Source organism: Gymnoscopelus microlampas, assembly GCF_963454915.1.
Source record: "Gymnoscopelus microlampas genome assembly, chromosome: 7".
Classification (NCBI taxonomy): Eukaryota; Metazoa; Chordata; class Actinopteri; order Myctophiformes; family Myctophidae; genus Gymnoscopelus; species Gymnoscopelus microlampas.
In genome coordinates, this window is record NC_139944.1 from 29,675,535 (window position 1) to 29,701,809 (window position 26,275).

The 26,275-nt window shown below is 40.8% G+C and overlaps 1 protein-coding gene across 2 annotated transcripts in view; it reads right to left on the reverse strand.

Moving 5' to 3' along the window:
• The window catches only part of LOC311048370 (paxillin-like), a 43,662-nt gene that overhangs the window by 16,438 nt on the left and 949 nt on the right, over positions 1 to 26,275 (reverse strand). For both annotated transcript variants that reach the window (XM_084061624.1, XM_084061623.1), the window contains exons 2-4: positions 2,106 to 2,296; positions 1,365 to 1,450; positions 128 to 267 (exon numbers count right to left, since the gene is read on the reverse strand). In XM_084061624.1, the coding sequence (XP_083917750.1) occupies positions 128 to 267; positions 1,365 to 1,450; positions 2,106 to 2,296 (417 nt within the window). The remainder of the gene's footprint in view (positions 1 to 127; positions 268 to 1,364; positions 1,451 to 2,105; positions 2,297 to 26,275) is intronic.

Below are 26,275 nucleotides of genomic sequence, written 5' to 3' on the forward strand. Positions count from 1 at the left end.
TGGCAAAGAGGTATAGGTGTAGAGGGAAAAAAGAGCAGACCAAGTAAACAAAAAAAAGTATAATTTACTTGAGCACCTGCCCCTCAAAATGTCTGTGCACGCCACTGGAACCAATGCTGTAATGTACCTTCTATAGGAAAGCTAGGGGTGCTGTGCTGGACGGCATTGAGCTCCAGCAGCAGGAGGTCCAGCTCAGACAAGTTGCTGCCCAGAGGTGAGCTCATGGCAGCGGCCGTTGCCTCGCCGCTCTTCTGCTTGTTGGGGAAACTATCAGAAACAGCACAGAGAAGTAATCCTTATTATCAACGTTAATTCAAACCAGTGCTCATTTTGACAGCAAATGTTTGATTTAGTTTTAGTCATAGTCTTTTGAATAACATTCCATTAAGTTTTTAGTCATCTGAAATGTTTTAGCGTTAGTCTAGTTTTAGTTGACTAAATATCATACACTTTTAGTCGACTAAAGCTACAGTTAATTTAGTCGACTAAAATGTAACTTAGCAGGCCGTGATGTTGTCGTAATGCCTGATTTATATTTAGCTGCATGCCGAAAATAGCAGATCTACAAGCTCACAACGCGTTGAGCTGCGACACGTTGTGAGCTTGTAGATCAGTTATTTTCGGAACGTGACACCTGCTTGCAACCAAGCATAAAACGACTTCTTGTCTTAGTTCTAGGATCTCTTCTCCACAAGTCCCTCCTTAACATATTAGTCAAGTTTTTATTTGTTGACGAAATTGTCAATATATTTAGCCTTAGTTTTAGTCATCATAGCCTCATTTTCATTTAGTTTTCGTCAGTAAAAAAAGGTAGTCGACAAACATTTTTCGTCATAGTTTTAGTCGACGAAATCAACACTGAAACCAGGTTACCAGGTTTTAGTCAATGTCTCCCCTGTGGAAGGGGACCAAACTTCTACCGCTCCATCTCGGAGAGATTGCGCTTATGACCTTCAGGCAATACTACTTCATCAATTAGTAGGTGTCTTACCTGACACCAGGGTCTAAATGTAAGAGTAGAGACCACCTGCAACCACTGCAGATGTACTAATTATATTGTACTACTGTAGTTATATTGTATTAACATACTCTCTATGTTATACTACACCATTTCTAAAACTTGACCTTTATTTCAACATAATTCTACATTCATACCATGTCCCATATTGGCATTCCCATAAAAAGGGGAATGAATTTGTACTGTAGCTCACAGCTGATCCGCAGCAAACAGTGTTAAAAATTGATGAGAACACATAGTAAAATGACAAAAACATGTGAATATCAATTACATTTTTCTCAAATCTCAGAAAGATAACATTTTAGAGAATTAGGGTTGCTGCTAATCCACGTTCGTAATGTCCTACCTGTATACGTGGTCTTCTTCACTGAGGGTCTGGGTTGGACTGTTACTGTCCCGAGACCAAGGACTTATCTGAGCACAGCTGAGAGACTGAGAGGACAAGATATTATATTAGATTGATTGATTGATTGAATACTTTATTAGACAGAAATGTATACAGCACAAGGTACAGTCAGCCAGGCGTAGGCAACCTTAGGCACGGGTGCCAACATTGGCACAGGGGAAGGTAATCACTGGCACACTGGCATAAATCTGAGTCTTTTTTTTTAAATGCAGTCAATTAAATTAAATGTAATGTATTTTGATATGGCTGGATAAATAAAAACATGGCACTTCATGTCAAAAAGGTTGCCGACTCCATGGCTAAAAGGATAACACAATAAAGTCCATTGTGGTCCTACTGTATGATAGTATAATACCAGGTTTCCACCCGACAGAGATGATATACTATATTGAGTGCAAAAGCCATATAAAAATCCTTATTGACTGAATTATTCTTGTGAGTCATTGTGTTAAAGAGGTGGGTTATGTTTAAGGATATATAATGTAATGTATCATTGTCTATTATATTTTTTCATAAACTATTATTTTGTTTGAAACTAATATTTTTCATATGCATATTGCTACAGTTTGTAGAAGAAAATCGATTAAAAGAAATTAAAGGAAAGAGATGGGTCTGTGATCTACTATTGCACATGTCCATATGCCCATGAAGGTGTGTGTACAGTATGTTTGTTTTTTTCACCTGTGTTTCCTCAAGTCCGTTCAAGGCTTGGTCAGAAGGCGGAGGTGGTACTGGGGGCGGAGAGCAGTCTAGGTCCTCCTGGTGGCCCTGACCTCCAGTGGGGAAAGAGTAGGCCGATTCGTCGGACAGGAACAGCGGGCGCTGCTTGGAGATGTGGGACGTTGTGGACTCAAGGTCCGCCAATAAAGCATCTAGAGAGGACCACAAAACATAGAAACAGTTCCATCACGCTGTTTGCTTAACCCATTAGAACCGCATCTGTGTCATTTTAGATTGTACCGTTGGCTAATCAAAAATAGCAGATGTACAAGCTCGCAGCGTGGCACGAAGTGACGCGCTGTGAGCTTGTACATGAGCTTGTACAGTCGACCGTACATCTGCTTTTTTTTGAACATTTTTGCATTTTTTTTAGCACAAATCTTCTCTTCTGGGGGTCCCGACACAAAACATTCTCAAATCGGGGTCCGCGGTCAAACATATCATTTTGGGGGTCCTTGGCACAAAAATGTTTGAGAACCACTGATTTAGAAGACATTTGTAGTATCGGCCTCAGGACTAATTTTACCAATAATAACATATCAACGCTCATACTCATTGCCCAGTGGGGCAGGGGCGATATGGACAAAATCAAATATCATGGCATTTATGACCAAATATATTAATGATAACTTATATCATGATATAGGTTCATATCATATTGCCCAGCCAGCCCAACCGACCAGGTTGGACACTTTTATTGCATTATTGCCTCATCTAGCAGAGCTGCAAAACTTCTCATAGTTTTATATCTCAGCCTGTATATCAAGCTCAGTGATGTTATATACACGACCAAGACCAAATTGATTACAGTTTCTCTTAGTGTTGTGCTACTAGTGCTTCACACACACCCAACACATTAAAATTAAGGACCACAAAAGAGCACCGTCCCAGGGGGTTCAACAGTGAAAACACAAGTTATAACTATAATATGTCATACTAGCTCCAACCACAGGACCGGAGGACAGAGAGAGCCCTATAGGCCATGATTTCCCAGTCTATTTCTTCTGTGATCAGCAGCACAGACTAACTCTAACGGCATGGGAGGAGCAGCACAGTTGTAACTCATGTCAGCACCAGTCCTTTGGTTACTCATTGACCTCCGTTTGCCAGGAGTCTTTGTTGATGCCTCTCAAAGACAAGACTGCCTGTCACACCCACCAACTACTACTACACATTACACAATGAAGTCCTATGTTAATTATACTCTAGCGAGTATAAAAAATGTACCCATGGGTCCATTTGGGTCCATGTTTGTTTACAGTTTCAGAGCTAAATTCACACAGAGATTTTTACTGTCTGTAGGCTATATACGTGCAAACGGCTTCTAATATACAATTATTTATTATTCTGAATGAAACAGGGTACGATAACATCTTCTAGTTCAATAATTCTAACCAGTGGGAAGGAGGTGACACTTATGACAGTGTCGGGATTTAGTGAAGCACACACACACAGGCTGTATTACTGAACACTGGGTCTATTTTAGCATCACTCACCAAAGCAGTGTTTAGTTTCTCCTGCAGAATTTCACAAGCATAACGACAAGACTCTAAATGAAGTAACTTACTCGTTACTTTGTCTATGTCTCACACTTGAAGCAACTATTAGTACAAATATAATGTGTTTGCTAACGGAAGATTTAACAGAATGCTAAATAAGTATTAACATCTATGTACAAAAGTTAAGTTATTGCACCAGCATAAACGGTCAACAGTAAGAAGAAGCTACTTATCCACTGTTCTAAAAACCTCCAAACCTCCAAGGTGTGAAAGGAAAACTGTAAAGTTACAATGGTAAAGCTCCATCTCAACAACACAACACGGTTCATCTAACTATTAACAATATACAGTAAGTGGTGTTGGCTTCATCTCTCAAGCAATGCAAACCAAAATAACAGCAAAACAATTACTTTCTGAAGTGCAACAAACAAGCCCTGCCGTACCGAAACTCCACAGTAGCATCCAGAAAGACAACACGTCCGTAGAAGCAACAACACACCTGTGAGACGTAGCCTAAGCCTACCTGTCAGAACCAGTGTGTATATCCAAAAAGCCCAGGGAGGAACATACCTGTCAGAACCAGCAGATAGATACACAAGCCCAGGGAAGGTGGGAATAAAAGCAGAAGGAGCGGGAACAGACTGTCTGCCAGGCAGGAACTGCCTTTCTTAACTCTACCATCAGCAGAGGGGAATGAGAGACCAGGGGGACGGAGCTGAACGGAGGGCAGCAGAGCGAAGGGGGGAGGGTGGGGGCAGGGGTAAAAAAAAAAAAGTGAAGAGGGGTTAATTTTAATGGCAGTAGGTTTAGGGTAGGAGGTTCACCTTCCGACACCCTGTCCCAACCTATCTGCCAGAGAGCAGGAGGAAGAGTCGGTACTCACGCAAACGATGAGCGAATGTGGCAGTTGTCTGCGGCTGCTGATGTCCAACTTTGGTTGTATGGGCACCGCAACACAGCCAGAGTCACACAAGCGGTTGTCCGTTGTGAAAGAGGTGAGGAAAGCAAACAGGTAGACGAGGACTCTTATCGAGTGTGTCATGCCCACAAAGGGAGTGGTATGTCAAAAGTCTGAGGGTGTAATCAGACGTCTGTTGAAGCCATGCTTTGGCTTTCATGACTCATCCTTCTGGCACGCCTATGGTAGACTTTTATTTAATTTAAGTTGAAGGTATATTTATTTTATCTACATCTAAATAGTCCATGTACTGTTTTTTTCTTTTTTTTTTATAGTCCTGGTCACATAATGTAGCATGATGGTTGTGTTATTTTGAGGTGACCTCACAGATATGCAATTTCATCTATTCAGGATTCTCGCAATCACAAGTAGGAAACTGGCAACTTTGTAGTAATAATTATGTAAAGTATACATACATAATTGTTATTAGCAATTATTCTATTAATTACTTTTGCAAAAAGCAAGCGTGCTCTATTAGCTCAGCTCAATGGTAAACATTTTAGTACTTGCGTGGGAGACAAGGGTTCGAATACCCACAAGACAAGAAAGTTACAGTTACAGAAATGGCTAATCTACATGCTCAGAACGCAATTCATTGTTGTGACATGTTTTGAGCTTGTATATCTGATATATATATATTTTTTCCAAATCAACTTTTCCCCCTCAATATTTCTTATTTGATTAAAATGTATTGTTTTTATAATAAATTAGTTCCATTAAAGGTAGGGGAAGTGATTTGCTTTGGTTAAAATAAGTGTTAAATAGCTCTATATTCTGATAGTACTCATTGCTATAGAGTGTTTGTTCAGTAAAAGGAGTCTCCTTGTCTCTCCACCTCTTTATTAAACAGAAAATGCATTTTCGTTTCAGTTTCATTTCCAATTTTATCCAACCAGGACAGAGAACTCAATCAGGATATAGATTAAACAAGTGAAATTGGAAGTGATGACACTAAGAAATGAGCAGACAAAATTGGAACTGGAACACTATAGAAATTAAGTTTAAAAATGGGTACCTTCTCCTGATTGGCTGAGATTTTGACACCTACCGAAAAATGTATTTTCTGTTTATTAAAGAGCTGGAGAGACAGGGAGACATCTGTTACTGGAAAAACACTCTACAGCAATGATTACTATCAGAATATAGTATTTTAACAAAATACTTTTTGTTTTAACCAAAAAATATCACTTACCCTACCTTTAACTCTTGCATCACTTATCTACACAATGTATACATTCGTATCATCAGAAGCAGCGTGGACCCAGTAGAGAATAACCTGACAGAGGATTCTATGAAAACACCTTAATCAAAAAGCAATGTTATCTGTATTTGCTTTAAATTTGTTTTACCTCGTGAAAAAAATGTCTTTCCCTCACTAACTTGCAAATCGTGTTTTGAAAGGTGCGATGCAAATAAAGACATTATTATTACTATGCTTTGGCCCCTGGCCGCAGACAGAAAGGAGACACAGCAGAGGAGGCTGAACACCAGATCCCACTTGGACTGCTTTGACGTTAGCATGGTTGACATGGTTAGCATGGCTAGCATGCCAGCTGACAGGGTTTCACAGCAGAGGTTTCTTTCTCCACATGGACACCGGGCAGGACAGGCACATTCCACAGACCTTCATTATGGACACAGCACAGCCTCCTGTTTACACTACAGCAGCCAGATAGCTGTGTGTGTGTGTGTGTGTGTGTGTGTGTGTGTGTGTGTGTGTGAGACTATACAGTATGAGGACCATTTTCCTGGTCCTCGCCAGAAAAATTGCTGTTTTATGGTTATAAAAAGGTTAGATCTAGGCTTGATTGATACTTTAGTTGTGCGATGGTGTCGCACAACCAAAATCCTATTTACAAGCACAAAACACGTCGCAGTGCGAAGCGCTGTGAGCTTGTAGATCGGCTATTGAGGTGTGCAACAACGGCAGGCAATTAAACTCAGGCTTCAGGGTTCGGGTTAAAAATGTCAAAAAGTGGGAAAAACAGCATTTATAAAATGACTGTCCTAAAATGTTGATGTCCTCACTAGTATATTATACAAACGTGTGTGTGTGCCTCTCTATCTCTCTAGAGACAAAAAACAAAACAAAAAACACTCCCATAGATGTGAGGGAGAGAAATAAAAGACCCCAGCATCATTATTCATACCAAGTATGGTGCGTTATAAAAGCTGCTACTGAAGAAGGCACACATCAAAGAACGTCCGCCACACAGACAAAAAACACAGATAATTATTCACCTACTGAGACTGTGAAGAGGCTTTAACTGGGCTTAAAACCATAGGTGTTTTCTTTTTTTTAAACTGTTTTCAAGACTTGAAAACTGTCTGCAAACAACTGGATAAATATACCAGAATGAATCCCAGGTAGCCCGTCCTTCATCCGGTTCCCTCTCTGTGAGTTCTTTTAACTACTATAACTTTGTTGATCGGGATACCACAGGAGTCTATACTTGGTCCACCTCTACAACAAATCTCTTCGCAGAAAATAGCAGACCTAAGCTTGCGTTGCGACATGCTGTGAGCTTGTAGATATTTTAACTAATATGACATGCCCAGTATAGGGACTACAGGGTCCATGTGGTTAACTCAGAGAGTGTAAACATTGACCCAAATTGACCCTTTCGATCAGTTTTTACACGTTCAGAGTTAAATGAACACAGATGACTTTACTCTGTAGCTTTGATTACATTTGATCAATCTATTTTGAGTTTACATTACACATTCAATTGTGTTGTTCACGTAAGGTCAGATCATTACTGCAGCGGTGCCAGTGACAAGTTCAAGCAACAGATGTTTGTCCAGATGGCTTATGTAACAAGAGATTAATCAACTCAGCCCTTACAGTTCAGCGAGATTCATGCAAGCGCAAGACAATTCAGCGCTCGCAAACACAAGTCAATGCACAACCCTGAAGGTGCCTCTAGGGCACATCAAATATGTGTACATGTTTTGTAATTCTTTGGTGCGGGAGACATGAAATGACTTGATGCTGCTATGAGGCCCTATGTCAAACCAAACAAGGACACGACCGAGCTAGACTGACAGGGACTCTTTCCCTGGTACAACCTGATGAGAATATGGGCTTAATGTCTGCACAGTGCACTCTCACCAAAGTAAAAGCACACATTTTGACATGTCTGTCCTAGTGTAGATGGTTAAATACAAGCTAACGGAAATAACATTCATCCTGGGTCCGTTTCATTTAGCTAGCTGTACCAGCATTGTCATTTCCTGTACAGTTACCTTCAAGGCGGCAAACAGAAACACCTCAAAATGAAACAGACCCCCCACTAATGTTCTTGGCTTCAGCTGTGTCTGCTGAAAAAAGGTCTGTAGAGGTTAGAGATGCCTTTATTCATTGAACACTTTATGAGCCAGGCATGCTCTGGCCCATCCTCACACTCTAAACACATCCACATTGCAATTACATGAAGTCTGCTCGGAGGTGTGTCCATACTCACTGCCAAAGGAACATGCAACGGCACAGTATTCTATCCACGGCAAACTAAGTTTTCCATGTCAAGGACCCCCAAATTGATATAAATTTGGCCGCGGACCCCCATCTGAAAATGTTTTGTGCCAGGGACCCCCAGAAGAGAGAATTTGCGTTCTTTTTTTCCCAAAAATAGCAGATGTACAAGCTTGAGGCTCGAGGCACGAAGTGACGCGCTTTGAGCTTGTAGATCTACTATTTTTGAACAGCTAATATATAAATGGATAAAGTGGTTAAAATGATTGTGATGCTGTATTAACAACTTTTGCTGGGGACCCCTAGGAACGCCTCCCCCAAGGACCCCTGGGGGTCCCCAGACCCCACTTTGAGAACCACTGACCTAGATCCCCAGTGGTTAAACATGGAACTGCATACTTTAATTACTGCCGTCGTGAATGAGGAGGAAACCTTGTCTGACTAGTGGCTGCCTGCAAGTTGGAGATATACACGTTCTCAATTTTAAACTCCAGTTAAAATCGACCATCCTTTTTCGCTGAAAAGAGAGACCTTTGAAGATATGTTTGATGAGGGAATATGGAGCACAGCTAATTTAATTCAATGATATCCCATCAAAGGGAGCCTTTCGGGCAATCTAAGTGTGGTGTGAACCTCTTTGCATGATTTCCATTTGGCAAATGTTCGTTTTGAAGTATTAGAGTGAGAGCTATGTGTTACGTAAAGCCCCCAGAGACCCCCTGGCTGGCAGGGGTGAGAGGAGAGATTTGAGCCCTTAGACCCCCCCACCCACCCATCTAAAATAAGAATCCTAAACCCTTAAATCTAACATACCCTCATCCATGCTCAAGCACAAACCTGTATGAAATCATAATAGCTAGGGGTGCAACAGTTAATCAAACTAATCAATTTAATTGATTATAAGAAATAACAGATAATCGATCATTTCATAAAATAATTGATTCATAATCAATCCCTATTTTGGGCAAGTCATTTTAGGCAAAAAAACGCATGACATTTTTGAATGACACCATTGTGCAACAAAGTATAAAGTTGGGCGTAACTGATTAATCGTTTTGTTGATGTATACAAAATAAAATGTCTTAGATTTCTTTTTTAACGTGCTGGATTATTATTAAAATAATGTAACAGTTGCAGTCCTAAACACAACCCTATCATTCAGGATACTTATTGTTAAGCTTATTTATACCCGTCAACAGTCCAACACCTAAAATGTTATTTTGTGATGACTTTAGTTAATCCCCCGTTTGATAGCCAGATATTTTTGCTGCATGTCACTGTCCTGCTCTCTCCGTGTTTCCTGTCTCTCTACACTCTTAATAAATGATGAAAAAACAGCCAACATTTTTTTTATACTGGGTTTAATTGACAAATCTTTCAAATGTGAGTGCCAAGTTCAATATAAAAGTCGGGAATGTCTTTAAATCTCATACTTACTAGAAAGTGATTATGTTATTATGTTTCAGTAAATAAAAATACAAATAAAATATTTTCGTCTCACAATATCTCGCATAACAAACACCAAACCAACCGATTTATGGACTATGGGGGACACCCTGATTAAATAGCTGCAAGACAGTGTGAAGGGATAGCGAGGAGGACATGTGTGGCACAGATATGTTCCCTGACTAAAATCTGGGTTGACGCAGATTGAGGATACTCCCTTCCTCCCTTCCCAAATGAATGCCGTGTGTTTTAATTACATGAACACTTCTCCACATGGGGCTCATTATGAGAGAGAGAGAGAGAGAGAGAGAGAGAGAGAGAGAGAGAGAGAGAGAGAGAGAGAGAGAGAGAGAGAGAGAGAGAGAGAGAGAGAGAGAGAGAGAGAGAGAGAGAACATAAAAGGGAAGCAAAACGGATGATGAAAAAGATGGAAGAAAATAGACTGAAGAGAGGAGGATATTGAAGGGAAAAGAAGTGGGGGGTTGGAAAGGAAACCAGTTAGCAAGCGTAAAATGTGTGAGCTGAGAAGTACAGAGCACTTAAAGCTTCTATCCAGGACTTATATTAATGAATAAAAGGTTATTTCACCCAACCTGTGTGGTACAGTATGTTAATGCAATGTAACTAGCAAGCATACTGTACATCTGCAGTGGTTGGAGGTGATCTCTCTACTCTTCCATTGAGACATTTTGACCATGGTGTTGGGCAAAGACACCTACTGGTTGACAATGTTAACGTTATTTGAAGAATGGGACACTTAGATGTGCTGCCATCTTTATTGTAGTCCAGACGTCCTTGCAATTAACTCTCTCCATCGGAAGAGACATAAAACATATGATTATAGCTTTAACAAACTTTTTTTTCTATTTATATCAGCCTTGTTGAATGCTACTTTCAGATTACAATAAACAAAAAGAATGAATGAGATGAAATTAGACCAAGTGATCCTGCATGTGTACTGCAAACGTACTCTTGTGAGGTTTGGGCCTAATCATTTAAACAACAGAGGGGAAAGCCTCCATTATCCCTGACAGGATATCCTGCCATAACAACTCTGCATCCTTTTCACTGCACAACATGCTTCCTGAATCCCACCGTTAAGTCCATCACTGCAGACTACAGCAAGAAATGATTAAATGATGTCTACACTGAACACAAACTACTCCATCAAAGCATTTTCGCTGCAGAGTAACCAATGATAGTTGAGGCCTACTGGTAGCAGCTCACTTAAGTATATGAGCTCTACTGGGAGCACATTAGTCTAATCGATGTTTGGTTCTTTAGACCTACCTCATGGACAGAACCTTGTCAAACCTGGAGAGGGCAGTGTTGAGTTGTTGTGTATGTACTGGCTGTGTGTGAGTGCGAGTGTGAGAAAGAAGGGGGAGAGAGAGAAGAGAAACATTTTGCATCCTAGATGGGCATTATCTGTGAGCTACATAAATGTCACAGCATTTACAGACACAGGCTCAGTCACTGGAACCCATTATCACCAGCGCCACATGACAAGCATCAACAATGCCAACAGTCTTCTTTCTGTGCATCAGTGTTACCTTTGGCATCTGCCTTCCATTTCTATCCTATCTGCTTTCCTTCCTCCCTTTCATCTCTCCTTCCCTTCTTCTCTTTCCCTTCTTCTCTTTCCTTATCTGATGGGCAGCAAGGTGCACAGGCTGGCTGACAAGAATTCCAGACGTGCCACAACAACGTTAAATACTTCCATATCAAGCATAGTATGTGTGAAAAGAGAAGAGGTGGAAAACAGATAAACGTAGAACTGAAGGAGATTGAGAGATAAGACAGTGAAGGAGGAACAGGAGGCAAGACAGAACATATGGGGGGCAGAAACATTTGCTTAATGCTCTAGAAGACTGTTCTTTGGAACACAGGGAGCAGCTCAAACCCTATTTTATACTTTGTTTTTCCACCGAAAAGGTTTTTGTTGTTTGGGTTTAATTTTTTTCACTTGAAAATGTGTTCTTTTTGGTTAGCAAAACGGTTTGCGGTTTAGTAATAAGACTTTCTCTAACATTTTGTGAGACAGGAGCTGGAAGCAGGTGAAGCTGAAATGACAGATCTTTCTGATTTGTAGCAACCTTCAACCTGACAGACCGCCACAATGACCAGCATGCCCTTCTGCATGTACCAGAGAAATTCACAACCAACACACACACACACACACACACACACACACACACACACACACACACACACACACACAGTCTGTGCTTGTTGTCATTTTCAGCACTTAAGTGGGTCCAGCTGTTTCAGAGATGACATACATACACCCAAAAACACACCCACTTCTTTTTTTACTATAAATCTTTACAGCTAGTAGCCCCGAAGACCGAAACATACTGTATAGATGCCCCTCAACACACATTTCCACCACCACCTGCAAGCACATGTGCACATACAAGCACACACACACATGCGTGTGCACAAAACACGCATGCACATATGCAGAACAACACACTTGCATACAGGTGTAAGTAGGCTACATGCCATGGAGTGAAACATGTAGGCCTCCTATAAATACCTCTGCGACCATGACCTGTAAGAGCAGAGAGAGACCCACAGTAGATGATGGATAGCAGCACTGGTCAACACGGCACAGACCACCCAACCACTGATGAGCTATCCACTGCCATAGAGGAATTTCATGTCATATTTTTATCCCACATCATTACACACATGTCCTGTACTATGTCACACTGTTCTCTGCTGTATCGTATACCGTTTCCTAGGCTGAATTTCCCCTAGGCTTGGACGAATAACGCTTCGACCGCTACCAATGCTATTAAATGTAAATAGTACGACCACAGGTCTGGCAAATAATTATGAATCAACTGCTTTGTTACTGTATATAATTGTGACATATACTCTTCTGCCACAACATCAGACAATATTCTATATTTATTATTGCCCTTTTCTTCTTTTCTTTCATCTTTTCAATCAATTTCATCGGTCAAGAATGTGCCTGATAACCTGATATGTAATAGGAATATGACAAAAACAAATACATTGATTTAATCAATTACACTAGTGCTAGTTTATCCCCTTTTCAATATTTGCTTGTCTTAATGTAGTTAACCGAGCCATTCTACTTATACATCGAGTTGGCAGTGCCCAGGATCGAACCTGAAACGTGTCCAAAGCCAGGTGAGTGCTCTACCGACTGAGCTACCCGGTCACTAAATGGGCAGCCCCAAAAAGCCTGTTTATCTTTGGCAGCACAGGATAATTATCCAGGCTGAGACATGAAAACTGGATCAGAAAACCCTGATAATTACATTGGGAGAATTAATTACATTTTACACATTAGCTTGCTGCTCTTATCCAAGAGGGGAAAAGGAAGCCTTGAGAAGCTCAAGACAAGACGTCTACGACTATTATGATAAAGAGAGATATATATATGTGCATGCGTGCATGAATGATTTCAAATGTGCTATGGTTCAGTGTCTTGCTCAAGGACACCTAAACGGGGCACACAACTATTAAAAGGCACATTTGGTGTTAAGGGGATTGAACCTGCATGGGATTTTTGGGTCACAGGACCAGTCACTATCTTCTAGGCCACTAGCCTCCAGAGTTTTTGAAAAACTAACATTTCTGTAGAGAACCAGCACCACTGCTACTGAGAATGTAGCCTATTACACTTGAACCATCTAGTCTTAGTGAAATGGACCCGAGTTTCAACTGTACTTGGACCGCTTTTACTCATCCGTCTACAGCAGTAGTTCTCAAACTTATGTCAAGGACCCCCAAAATGCTATGTATTTCGCCGCGGACACCCCCATCTCAAAATATTTTGTTCCAGGGACAACTAGAAGCGAACATTTGAGTTACAAATGTTCGTTTTCAAAATATATGTATATATTCAAAGGTTTGCACTAATTTTCACGAAAAGAAATAGAAGATCTACAAGTTGTATATCTGCTATTTTTGAATAGCCAAAGTATAAAAGGTTAAAGTGGTTAAAATGATTGTGATGCTATATTAACACATTTTGCTGGGGACCCCCTGGAACCCCCCCAAGGACTCCTGTGGGTCCCCGGACCCCACTTTGAGAACCAATGGTCTACAGTACACCAAATCTCCCCCCCCCCCCCCCCAAAAGAAAATAGCAGATCTACAGCTGTGAGCATGTAGATCTGCTGTTTTGGGTGAATACAATAGGGATGCTAGGGTTCAAGTTGTTAATTACAGCATCATGTCATGCAGCTTCAATGAGGCTTGGACAGATTGTACTTTCATACTCCATGTTAACCACTTAAGCCCTTAAGTATATACCTTGCAGTACGACAAATAGCGAAATAGTTGATGTACAAGCTCACAATGTGCCACGATGCTTGAAGAGTTGTTATGAAAGTGTATACGTATCTTTTATGTATGGCATCCCTATTTGCCCCAAATCATTTTACCCACCAGGTTTTAAGTGGGTAAAATGATCATATGTGCATATAGTAGTGTAAAATCATACACTCATATTATGCTGACAGACATACTTTAATGATCAAAGGAACATCCGTGTGTCGCATATACTGTAAGGTTAGCTATTCTTAGTAAAACAATCGCCGATCAAAAGGATTATCACTAACTCATAACAGAATAAACCTTTTCAAATCCGGTGCACTTACCTCCTGATAAAGGCGCTGTCACATAGTTAGTTTCTGTTGACTGTAGAACAGTCTTGTGGTTAACACTTCATCTCTCGTTTAGCTCCACCCAGACAGACGGACAGGGTTTCTCAATAACATAATTTCTGGCCTAACTCTGTTTTACGTGGAACATACACTATATTCTGGTTCTTCACCGCCGAACGTAGCGAAGCAGGCAGGATACCAGGCTAGAGAGAATCCTCTGGGGGTTCAAAACTATATACAATATTATTTGATTGATCAAACTTATATTTCTTATTGACATAATGTTTGCTGTGATATTTCTGTGATCACAGAGGGATATAAAAGTGATCCCAATGCTGGGTGGTGGTTGTTGTTTTTTTACAACCCAAAATCCAAATCTGATCCACATGGATAGGGATTAAACGTTCTGAACTCTTCCGTCCTAACGATGACTCTGATTAAGAACTAGGTCTTTAGATTCTGATGAGTATAAGGAAGATATCAACTTCCGGGAAATATAGATAGAGGTAAAGTGGGCAGCACGTTTTTTTTTTCCCCTCACGCCTCACCAGGAAACTGGTTGCACTTAATATATCTAGTGTCCAAGAAAGGGCACATCAGCTGTTTTCCTCCAAAGGCTGTCAGCCAGTCTGACCACAGGGTCCAGATTCTATCTATGCCAGTCCATCAGAGTATGGCCTCTACTCTGCACCATTAAAAAGAAGAAAAATAAATAAATCACAAAGGAAATCCTGTATCTCCAAAGAGCCAGCCCTATCAGGCCTTACCACTCAGTCAACCTAACAAGATAGCAGAATGAACGTGCTCTTTTAACATTGAAGCCACAGGCTTTCACTTCTAATGATAGTATCAACCTACCTACCTTTACAGGCCAGGCTTCAATCAATGGTGTCTTTGCATCAAACCCACTAGCTAACCAGATTGCATTGTCTACCATCTTTCAGTCTACCAAATGCTTTGCCACGTAGTCAAGCTGTCTGAAAGAGCGACAGTTTGGTCAAACATAAGCTCTCCTGTGAACTACTCACAAACCACACACAGGAATGGCAGCCATCAAACAATAGACCAAAAACTGTTCAAACAATTGCATGATAAATGTTCGACGTTACAGCGATCTTTGTCGCTGCACTAGCAAATCCTATGGCTGGGGCGGAGCCTGTCCAGCAGGGGTTGATGAACAGGAGCATTGGGACAGAGACACTACGTCTTCCTGGCAGGTGGTACAACAGCAGGCAACACAGAAATGTGTGTGGTGTGTTAAGGCATAACAACAAATTGTGATAAAAAAAGGGGCAAAAATAATTGGCAACTAAAAAAAAAACATTTAAATAAATAACAGCCAGACAATGAAGATGGACCAACCACCATTCAAAGATGAGGTGGAGATATTTTTTGATAAGTCTTAATATTAATAATCATTCAAACTAAAACGATGTTGCCACCTCAACATCTCTCTCGATTTATGGTCCCATGTTGTCTATCTCTCAGCACAGAAAGTACATCTGTAGTGTTTGACATGAGTGGCATTACTCTATAAGCAATATCACACCGACTCAAGTTGAGGTGTTCATTCTGTCCATTATAATTTAATTTGGCATAAGAGTAGACTGGGCAGAACATTATTGGATTATTATTCAACATAGTGTAGTAACTACTAAAATTAGGGTTAACCCATTAAAGCCGGGAACACACGAGTGCCACTCAACAAGCTTGTAGATCTGCTAATTTGTTTTAATCTTGGAAAAATTGGTGCAAATCTTTGAATATATATATTGTTTAAAGCAAACATTTATTGATTAAAATCTTTGCTTCTGGGGGTCCCTGGAACAAAATATTTTGAGATGGGGGTCCTTGACATGAAAAAGTTTGAGGACCACTGACAAAGAAACAAAGGTTTTTCAGAACCACAGTCAAAGAAGTATTTTCTTCATAAATCCCCCCAACAGCCACCCCACCTTCATCTACCCCACATCACAGCGCATAGAAAGGAAATAACACACATATAGTTTGCTTGCTTGGTTTTTCCTGTGGTTATTTTGGGCTCTAGCAAGCAATGCATGCAACAATGTTGCAAGCGTAAGTGAAATGAAAAATGACAAGAGATGCTCATGTATTTAGTCCACTGACACTGATAGCAGTGGGCCATTGTTTTACAGCAAACATAATGCACAATTAGCATTGTTAAAATCATCCACATTGTTCTAGGCCTGATGTTTTCACATCCATATCACGATAACTTTTGCATCGATTAATGATTGATTATGAGCAAAAATGTATATATAGTGAAAACAGCAGATCTACAAGCTCACAATGCAACAGCTATTTTCACTATTTTTGTATGCCACCTTTGTGCAAAAAAGTGTAATATAGGGCTTAATCAGATAAATCAATTTAGTTGATTATACAATATTTCGATTTATTGATACATAAAGGGGGGAAAATTGCTTCTCGATTATTTGAATAACCTACAGTACTACAGTAAATGTCGGTTTTGATTATTTTCGGTTAATTGCCCAGCCCCACCCTGTTCCACCACTGGGTCAGACTTCTTCTGCATGTCTCAGGGTTGGTATGGGTCATAGGACCAGGGACAGGCCACTCTTTGTCCCCCTCTGGCAGGACAATCAGAGGAGGCGGAGGGATAGAGGGAGCAGGAGGGAGTGATAGGGGTCTGGAACGCATTCCGTCCACCCAAATTATTCCAGTGATAAACAATCAGCGCTGTTTGAGAGCCAGAGTGTGTGTGCGCGTGCGTGCACGCGTGCACGCGTGCACGCGTGCGTGTGTGTGTTGCACCCCGACTACACTCTACCCTTATAAACCTGTAGCAGGCTAATTCTCACCCAGCATCATGGAGTTGTCATTAAACTGACTGAGGTTAACTGAACATCAGGCCTTTTGAATGATCCTCTTTAACGAGCCACGCGCTGATTGTCCAACTAAAAACCCAAGCACTCTGTAATTTAGAAGCGCACGCGCGCACACACACAGTCTTGTGCTCACTCTCTCTCTCCTCTCTCACATGCACACGCTCACGGTCTTTCTCCCTTCCTCGTGCACGCCTCATCAAAGGGCTGCATTGTGCCGTCTTCCTTGCTTTATTTCCCTAATAGGCCAGTACCAATACCAACTGTCTGTCAGTGACTGCTATTAAAGGCTAAGCCAAGGCCACAGGAGACCTGTTTGGCCTAAACCCCTCCACTGATCAAACAAAATCCATGTTATCTGAACCCTCAATCCATCCAGTCAATTAGGGCAGCCTTTTGTTTACGCTTTGGACATTCTGCACATTTTCCATGCAAATATTTGAATACTTTTTAACTTGTTAGCCTTTAAATCAAAGGTCTTGATGGTGAAGGCGAGATTGCGATCTCTGCAAAGGGTAAATAAATACGACGTCACGTCTAGAGAGCTAATCATATCGACACAACAGGATGCTGCACTGTCATCTTTTTCATTTTAAACCATGACAAGACAGCTCACGAAAGATGCATTGTAGTTGATAATCTAGGCATGTAAAAACATATTTTTCAGCAAATATCTTTTGTTACACCAACATTGTTCTTGTGAAGTAGATTTGTTACAAGTTGCATCAACGTAGGCATTTAATGCAGAGACTGTAGCGCCTCAAGAAGCTAGGATCTCAGGCAAACCAAGAATCTAGCATCAGTCTAAACAAGCTATTGAAATAATCTGTGAGTTGAAACAATAGGATACTAGGAAAACAATGAACCTGCTAGCATCCGTTTAAATAAAATTAACATTGTGGTTAGGAAAACAAACTTAAGTAATCATCAATCGAGGCAGAAGGTGTCAGGAAGGGGTACAGGGAGAGTGAAGTGCTAGGGGGTGAGGTGGGGTCTGAAGAGGTGTGTCTTCAGATTACGGAAAAGGGTTGTTTTTGTTGTTACTGGTGAAGATTATAAAGATATAAGATATATCCGTTGAGAGACAAGGTTGTTCACCTATAAACAACTACACAGGAACCATGTTAGTGCGAGAGATTCACTGAGGAGGAATTAAGAAGAGAAAAAAGGTTTTACATGCATACATTTGATCGACTACAGTACACACAGCAGGTTCTGTCTCCAGGAAACAAAATGAAAGTCATTAAGAGGATGTGAAACTTAGGCTTCTGTAGTTCTGTTGATGACTGTCCATGCATATAGTGAATCTTAGCCGGCTGGTTGTGATGCAAGAGATTCAACTTGGTCCAGTCGCAAGCAACAAGTTGCAACTCATCTCTGATCAAACAGAAACGCGTTGCTCACACGAATCTGCCATTGTAATGTTACATGTTGTCACCGCTCTCTCCGTCTCTCATTCTCACACCCAAATACACACTCATTCTCACACCCAAATACACAGTCTAGTGATGCGTGGGTCAGTCTTTTTTTTACCACATGCACCTGTGTGTGAGAGAGAGGGAGTGAAAAATAGACAGAGCGAATGAGAAAAAGGAAGAGACTAGGAGAGTGTATAGCTATTTAATATGTTATAAATATATTAGGTGTTATGGAAACGGCAAACAATCTCCGATCACCACCTTGATGTTGACCATCACTGTCCAGTTTTAAGGACATCTGCTGTTTATTATATCCCATTATCCCGGAGGGACTGTGACAATACCATTGCTATGGAAACGGCTCAGCACCCGTGTGGACTGTCCAGTTTTATAATGTTGCAATGCATACCACAGTTTTGGGGATTCTGTTGCGAGTGGTTGCAAGCTGCAACTTGTCTGGAATCTTTAGTCTGAACAAGGCTTAACTGACGCCAACAGGATTGTTCTAATGAAGCATTTTTGTTCATAGTGGTGACACATTTAAGATGGCTATGGCGATTCAGCCAAAGGGAACAACAACCCTAGACACTAGTCACTGTCACACAATACTAGCCAAACCACCCACAAGCAGCCAGCGGCAGCCGGCAGATGCACCTGAGCGCATATTGAAAGCAGATACTCTCCTTTTCAACTGTGTGTGCACGTGTGACATGGCTGTGTAATGATTAAAATATTCAAAAGAAATATTAAAATCGTTCGACTACCAACGTGTTGAACCAACATGTGAATAGCCTATTCAAATACTTGAGGCCAGCCGTACCAGTCAAAATTGCACTGAAGATTTTTTGCCAGAAGGAAACACAAGCTAAAAGATTATTTAATGCAAGTACAGTACATTCTCCCAAATGGTCACCAGGCATCAAAACACTTCCATTTGATTTGCATTTCTGCAACTGCAGTAATCTATAAGGATAGCTTTGGCTTCAAATGTATACTTGTAGGTCAGTCTTTCTTTGTTTGTAAGCATTGTTTGAGCTTCCAAACGAGATAAACAGCACAGAGCTGTCGATCAAGAGTCAACCAAGCAGAGGGATGTGAATTTAATAATTTAGTGCATTGGTTCTCAACGTGGGGTCCGGGGACCCCCAGGGGTCCTTGAGTGAGTTCCAGGGGGTCCCCAGCTAAATGATAGATTAGGAACCAAATACACCCTTATGGGTCTGTAACTCAGAGAGTGTACAAATGGAATGTGTACACTCTCTGAGTTAAATTAACATTGATTTTACAATATAAATTGGGGTCCGAGAGATATAGAAATGCCATTAAATGGGGTCTGTAGCCTAAAATGCATGTCAAACAGGGGGTCCTTGAAATTAAAATGGTTGAGAATCACTGCTAGAAAAATCTTCTCTTATGGGGGTCCCTGGCATATCTTTTCAAATGGGGGTCCGCGGGCTAATAAGTGCCAATTTAGGGGTCCTTGACATGAAAAGGTTTGAGAACCACTGATTTAGTGCACACTCCTTTGAGGTATTTTTTGTCAGTGTACATATTATGATAAATGTGTCCTCTGCATTTACTCATCCTATCCTGTGGGCACTATTAATACAGCACCCGGGGAGCAGTTAGGGGTTAAGTGTCTTGCTCAGGGATACTTCAACACTCACCGACCAGGGGGGAATTCAACAGGGAACTGAATTCATCAACTCAGCAGGATGATAGAAGGCTGAATACAGCTCTAGGCAATACAACAAATATGACAATTTTCAGGATATGTCACAAGTAGCTGTAAGGATAACTTGTGATAAGCTGCGACCACCTCTCAAGATATTGGGCCGACATACAGTACAGGCAGACAAAGTACAGGCAGACCAACAGAGTTGCTTAAATGCTTAAAAACCTGTTCCAGAAACCCTGAAATTGCCTCGAGCCCTCGACACAGTGGAGTTCATATTACAAATCAGTCATTTCCCTCCTGTTCAGGAAACCAACAGGACTGACATGAGGCATGTCGACAAGGCATCTCATGACTAAGACCTTGGCCTGCAGCAGTCAGCATCTTCGTCACTGCTACTGAAACACAGGTCACTGGCAACATTTCCTGTCTTGAACTCGTCTCTCCAGCTCGCTAGATGTTGGTCAGTGAAAAGGCTTCATTGAACTTGGCTGGGAACCAAAAGTAGTAGTACAAATGAAAACTAGCACATACATCTTTACAGTAAAGTGTGACCGCATCCAGAGCCATTTATTTAATGACCAAGTCTACATAGTCTCAATCTGAACACTAGCGTCCCTATTGTGGGCATGTCATAATATGCTAAAGAAATAGCAGATCTAAAAGCTCACAGTGCATGGCAATGTGAAATACTGTGAGCTTGTAGATCAGCTATTTCAAATAGATTTGATGTAGAAGGGGCCAAGGATAGACCCCTGGGGGACCCCGGTCAACGATATAGGGTTTAAGTGGTTAACGGGAAAGTGCATTGCCCGTGATGATGTCGATGCCCGCTGACACGAAACGACACTATAGTATGTGTATGCCTTGTGTTGAAATACACTACATGTTTTCCCACACTACATACACACCTCCTCACATCAGAACAATGGGATTTAGGTTTAAATCAAAACCGGTCTCTTTAAGCATAAATATCAGTCTTTTCATAGGAGGTTATCCCTTCACTTGACGAGTTCCACTTCCCTCATTGACCATTTTCACATGGTAGCCATGTTGCACATACATCATACTCTGTCACCCCCCCCCCCATCCCATCCCATGATGTATGAGAAAAATGGCTTCCATGTGAAAATGCTCGAGAGCAGACCTAGGTGCTAGACTCTTACTCATCTAATCTATAATTAAACAAACTTAAACATTAAGAGGGTTGTTCCATACTAGGCTATGTGATGTTGGACCCTGTGAGAGATGACATGGTGTTCAGCTGTGTGCAATGCTGTGGCTGTTTAGTCAGCTTCCCCTTCCAAGCTAACCCTCCACACCAGCAGTCTGCGAGTTGGAGCATGTACAGTGTGTGTGTGTGTGTGTGTGTGTGTGTGTGTGTGTGTGTGTGTGTGTGTGTGTGTGTGTGTGTGTGTGTGTGTGTGTGTGTGTGTGTGTGTGTGTGTGTGTGTGTGTGTGTGTGTATGTGTGTGTGTGTGTGTGTGTGTGTGTGTGTGTGTGTGTGTGTGTGTGTGTACACCATATGCTTCAAAGCCTAGTAGTAGCATTTAAATTGGACAAACCCTAGACTTGAGGCCAGGGTTTCTTTCTCTCCTCTAGGGCCTAGAGCTTGCAGATTCTATAATTCAGTGCACGGTGTGAACTGATAAGACATACATATTCTCATGCTCATGAGGAAGTTCAGTGTATATTTTTAATAAGGGGAACTTCGGTTGCTGCTATACCCGCTTCTCATAATGGATAATGACAAGAAAAAAAGGAACGAAACCGTTAACATTCAGTATTTCATTATTCTAATCTAGCCTCAGCTCTTTCTAATTCTAAATACAACTGTGTTTGATTAAAATGTAGAGCGTCGCTAATTATTCCACAACTTTATCCTTACTGATGCAGAAATGCATAAAAATTGCCAAAGGCATTAAAGTCATCTATTGGTGAAAAACAACTCGCAAACAAGCTCCCCAGGGGGTCCAACATGCAGGAAGGCACACACGGAGGCCTGGAAAGGATGTGCTGTCATCAGAGAGAGAGAGAGAGAGAGAGAGAGAGAGAGAGAGAGAGAGAGAGAGACATACAGAGACGGACAGAGAGACAGACAAAGACAGAGATACAGAGAAAGAGAGAGAATGACTCATCTTTCCCCAGGTTATTGTCCTCTCTATTCCATGTGTGCTGCTGGTTCTCGTTAAGAATGGGAAACTACCGTGAGACAGCGATGTCAACTCTCTCAATGTCTGTTGTTCTTAGAATAACTGACTCATGCACACATGTGTAAAATGTCCACATATTTTAAATTAAGAGAGAACTTAAAGTAAATACCAATGTCAAGAAAATCTACACCCAGATAACTACATCAGCTCACATTTGGAGAACATCGGCTACTCCCACTGGCTGTATGACACTTCAAACACTGGGGCTTTTAGCTGCCATGCTGCCGACGAGAGTCGAAGGAGTCACTTCAGACTTTATGATCTTACTTAAACTGACGGGTTGGAACACTTCAATGAGAGAGAAGAGAAAGAGAGAGAGAGAAATATTCACAGAGAGAAAAGAGAGAGATAATGTGGATCAAGAGACAGACTTGGGAGGGAAGTCAGTGAAAGAAGGATAACTTAGGAGTGTGTTTGATATGCAGGTCTTGTTGGTGCAAGCCCAGTGCAATGAAGCAGGGAGGGGCAGAGGGGTGCTTGGCAGCCCAAATAACTCTTGAGAAGGAGGAGGTCAAGGCAGGTTTTAAAAAAACACCACATCTTCTAGTCAATGAAGCCTTCAGAGAAGCAAGGAGCGGCAAGCCGGCAACTCATATAAATCTGTGTCTTGCATGTAGAATGAGCCAACCGTATATCAAAATTCCAACATGTAGCCTACTTCTCCTGACACAGCCTCTATGGCGCAAGAGGCAAATGTTTTACAACTGCAGGCCACTGAGCAGTACAATGTGGCGTGTATCCAAATCTTGCCACGGCTAATCAGCTCTCCCATTAACTCAGTCAGCTTTCAGTCTGTCAATAGATCACAGCCTCCAGCTTCCTATGTGGTGCACCACAGGAATGGTACTGTATGGAGGGAGACGAGGGAGGGTGGGGCAATGCAGTGGGTACAAGACCATACAGTTTGGCTGAGCACCAATCCTTGCATGGGATGTGGCCCAATCCCAAATGTCTTGCCTGCACCCAGGTCCCTAGGCCACTGCTGGATGTGGTATCCATCCACCCGAGGATCGAACTAAGGGTGCAACAGTTCATCGAACAAATCAATTTAATTGATTATAAAAAAATCTTTATTTTTAAAAATTGCAAGAATAGCAGAACTACAAGCTCACAACTCATTGCATATCTGCTTGCTATTTTCACAATATCGCATGACACCATTGTACAATTAAGTATAAAATAAGGCTTAATTGGTTAATAGGACTAATGGATGTAGCATTTTTTTGGGTAAATGTTGATAATATATATAAAACAAATAGCAAATAACATGGTTCTCGATTATTAGATTCAAAAATGGAAAAGGTAATCAATATAATAATCTCTAAGAAGATAATCGATCGTTGCAGCCATAGATCGAAATAACAAACAAAGATCTGTGTGCATTCATGTTGTGTGTGCATCTCGGGAGAAAGTGACCTGATAAGTGAACACACCACAGACAATCCATTATACTGCAAGACATGTCTGACAGTTTTGACAGACATGCGAGAAAGTGCAAGAAACAAACAGATTTCGAAATAGATAAGTATGGGAGAGGGCAGGGGGTTTGGGGCAGAGAGAGAGACACCAAGAGGTCAGTGGGGGGTCAAGGTGTTGCTGGCTCGGCACTTAAGGACTCTCTAGCAGCTAAAAATACATATAAAGGCTACATTCTTCTCCCTTGGCCTGGGGGTAGATGGATCCATACCTCACTTCAACTCTCTTTCATCTACACACCATGTCATTGACTGCATCTGGGTCATCTTAAAAGAATGTTTAACTCCTCTTCCCTTCCATGTTTCCCCTAGGATGAAGTTGTAGTAGCAGTGGTGGTGAACAGCCACGTGCAGACGCAAAAAAAAGGGAACAAAAATTGGTCCTAAAAATGTATTTATTATTATATATATATATATATTTTTTACAATGTTGTTGATATTTGTGATACACATAGTTATTTTCATAAATCTTGAGACAATTCATATTTAAACTCATAATTATGTGTATTGTAAAATGATGTCACAAATATTAAAGACATAGGATTCCAATTATACTAATAATAATAATAATAATAATAATAATAATAATAATAATAAATAATCATTTACAGAAAATGTTAACTGTGGTGCTCAAATTTAAGCTGTGGTGCTGCACCACAGTTAAATGCATATAGGGGAAACACTTATGTATTAATCAATACAAATTAACTTTTTTCTCCCCCAAACCCAATTGTGCACATCACTGAGCATAGGGCAGCTAGCATTGGAGTGGACAGAGTCCATCCATGGTCTACACTTCATTTATGCTTGTATATGCCCCATCGTGTCGTGACAAGTTTATTCCAAACTCACGACAGAATTTACTACCTTGTGGTATGGACATAACGCTGGCTTGTGCAACTCCCTTTTTTAAGCGCCTACCTTAAGGAAAGCCCTTCACTCATGTAAGTTGAGAAGGTATCCATAAATATTGACTGGGTATAGAATGACAAATATTCTTGGCTCAGTATCTGAAATACTTCCACTGAATAAAGGATTTAACCAGAGTTTGGCTAGGTTTCCATTAAACTGCATTAAATTGGATAGTATTTTTTCTTTATTAGCAGATTGGTAAACACTTGGAAAATCACTGTTGTGATGGACTGCGCCCTGTAAAAATTCAAGCAGCTATATAAAATGTATGGGCACCTACTGTGCTAGTATGCTCTTCTTAATATTATCAGCTACATGTAAAAGCATCTGTGTAGCAAGTAGCTTTGGTCTAATACATAGTCAGAACTGCTATCACACGAGAGACACACGAAAATCTGTCCCTGCAGTGGAATGGCAACAAAAGGTAAACATGGCAATTTCAGTGAGCAAGTCTCAATGCAGTTCACTTGGTGGCAATCCCCTTTTGCTGCACATCTATCATCTTTGACTGTACGAATGTATTCTGCTGCATGTTTAGCATCATACGAACATGACTCCTTAGTTGCGTTTCACGGATGTCTGACTAAACTTAACCTTACAGTTGCCAGGGAGTCCTCACTCAAACATAAGTGTGCATTCTGTATGATATCCGTTTTTCCCTTCTATAGCTTTGAAGTGAGAGGCACTTCAAAGCAGCTTGTCTTTAATATTCAGAAAACCTAATGACAAAATCTATGGGGTGAGGGTGTGCAATTAGCCTGCAATAGTCCATACATTCATTGCCAAACATCTAATAAATGATTTAATAAAAAGAAATACAGCTAAATAGTAATACATTTACCCATGATCTCCATTATTTTGGTGGTGGTTTGACAAGCAAGTGACTAGAATCTGGACTACCTATAGTAGTAACATGTGTACACCAATAATGTGTAGAGCTACAGGCACCCTTTCTCTGTCAACACAACTTCTAGCCTGAGGCCATTCATTTCCTACTACTCTAATCACTAAGTGAGCCATAAGCCAGTCAGTGGTGGAAAAAGTAATACTTTTTGTTTACTTAAGTAAAAGTATCAATACTGCAAAGAAGAAATACTCTGTTACAAGTGAAAGTCTGGAATTCAAAAATGTACTTGAGTAGTACAAGTACAAGTACAAAAGCATTGGCATCAAAATGTACTTAAAGTACCAAAAGTAGAAAGTACTCATTATGCAGAATGTCCTGTCCCACAAGTTTTCAAACGTATAAAATGTATACACATCTTTTGAAAATAGCAGATCTACAAGCTGTAAGATATGTGAGCTTGTAGATTGGCTATTTTCAAATGGCCGAAATGTATAGCTTAAGTGGTTTATGCATGTTTTGTAATAATAATCAAAATCTACAAAGTAACTAGTGACTATAAAGGTTTCAAATAATTGTAGGGGAGTAAAGTATAATGTTTTCCCTGAGATGTAGTAGAGTAGAAGTGAAAGTACTGAAAATTGGAAATACTCCAGTAAAGTAAAAATGCCTCAACATTGCACTTATAAGTACAGTACTTGAGTAA